Source organism: Myotis davidii, unplaced genomic scaffold (assembly GCF_000327345.1).
Source record: "Myotis davidii unplaced genomic scaffold, ASM32734v1 scaffold1815, whole genome shotgun sequence".
Classification (NCBI taxonomy): Eukaryota; Metazoa; Chordata; class Mammalia; order Chiroptera; family Vespertilionidae; genus Myotis; species Myotis davidii.
Window position 1 is genome coordinate 286,320 of NW_006286478.1, and position 719 is coordinate 287,038.

At 46.9% G+C, this 719-nt stretch overlaps 1 protein-coding gene across 1 annotated transcript in view; it reads left to right on the forward strand.

The window, feature by feature from the left end:
• Positions 1-215: 215 nt before the first annotated feature.
• The window catches only part of RLF (rearranged L-myc fusion), a 67,391-nt gene continuing 66,887 nt past the window's right edge, over positions 216-719 (forward strand). The window contains 1 exon segment of the mRNA XM_006757985.2: positions 216-314. Coding sequence (XP_006758048.1) covers positions 216-314 — 99 coding nt within the window.

Here is a 719-nt window from a genome sequence, read left to right on the forward strand (position 1 = left end):
TTGCTTTGAGCTGCGAGCTAAAATTCGGGTTACGAGCCATCTTCAGATACCCCACCGCTAGTTGGTGCAGCGAACGTCACAGTGAATGCCACAACATCAGCCCAGCATCACGTGTCTCACTCGTTCACTTTAAGCGGTTAGCTCTTAGTTGAAGCATCAGTGTTGTGCTTGCATTTGTGCTTGCAGTTATTTTGGAAAACTTCGTTTTTTCAACCATGGGTCTGAAGAAAGTAAGTGCGAAGGACAGTGCTGAGAAGAAGAAGCGGATGATGTGCATTGGATTAAAGAAAGAAATATCGAAAAACATGACCAAGGTGTGTGTGTAATCGACTTGGCGAAGCAGTACGAGCGTAGCACTTCTATGATCTGCACCATACTGAAGCAGAAGGAGTCAATACAGGCTACAACTCCAGCCAAGGGCGTTAAAATAATTTCTAAACAGCGGACATCTATCCACGAAAATATGGAGAAGCTGCTAATGGTGTGGTTAACGGAGAAGCAGCTCGCAGGAGATACCGTGACGAAGGCTATAATCTGCAAGAAGGCATGAGCTATTTACGCTGATTTGCTGCAGCAGACCTCAGGCACTTCAGTGGACGAGGCATCGGGCGATCCGTTTAAAGCCAGTCGGGCTGGTTCGAAAATTTTAAAAAGAGGACCGGCATTCACTCCGTTGTCAGACGTGGTGAGGCAGCGAGCATGGATATAAAGGAAGGTGA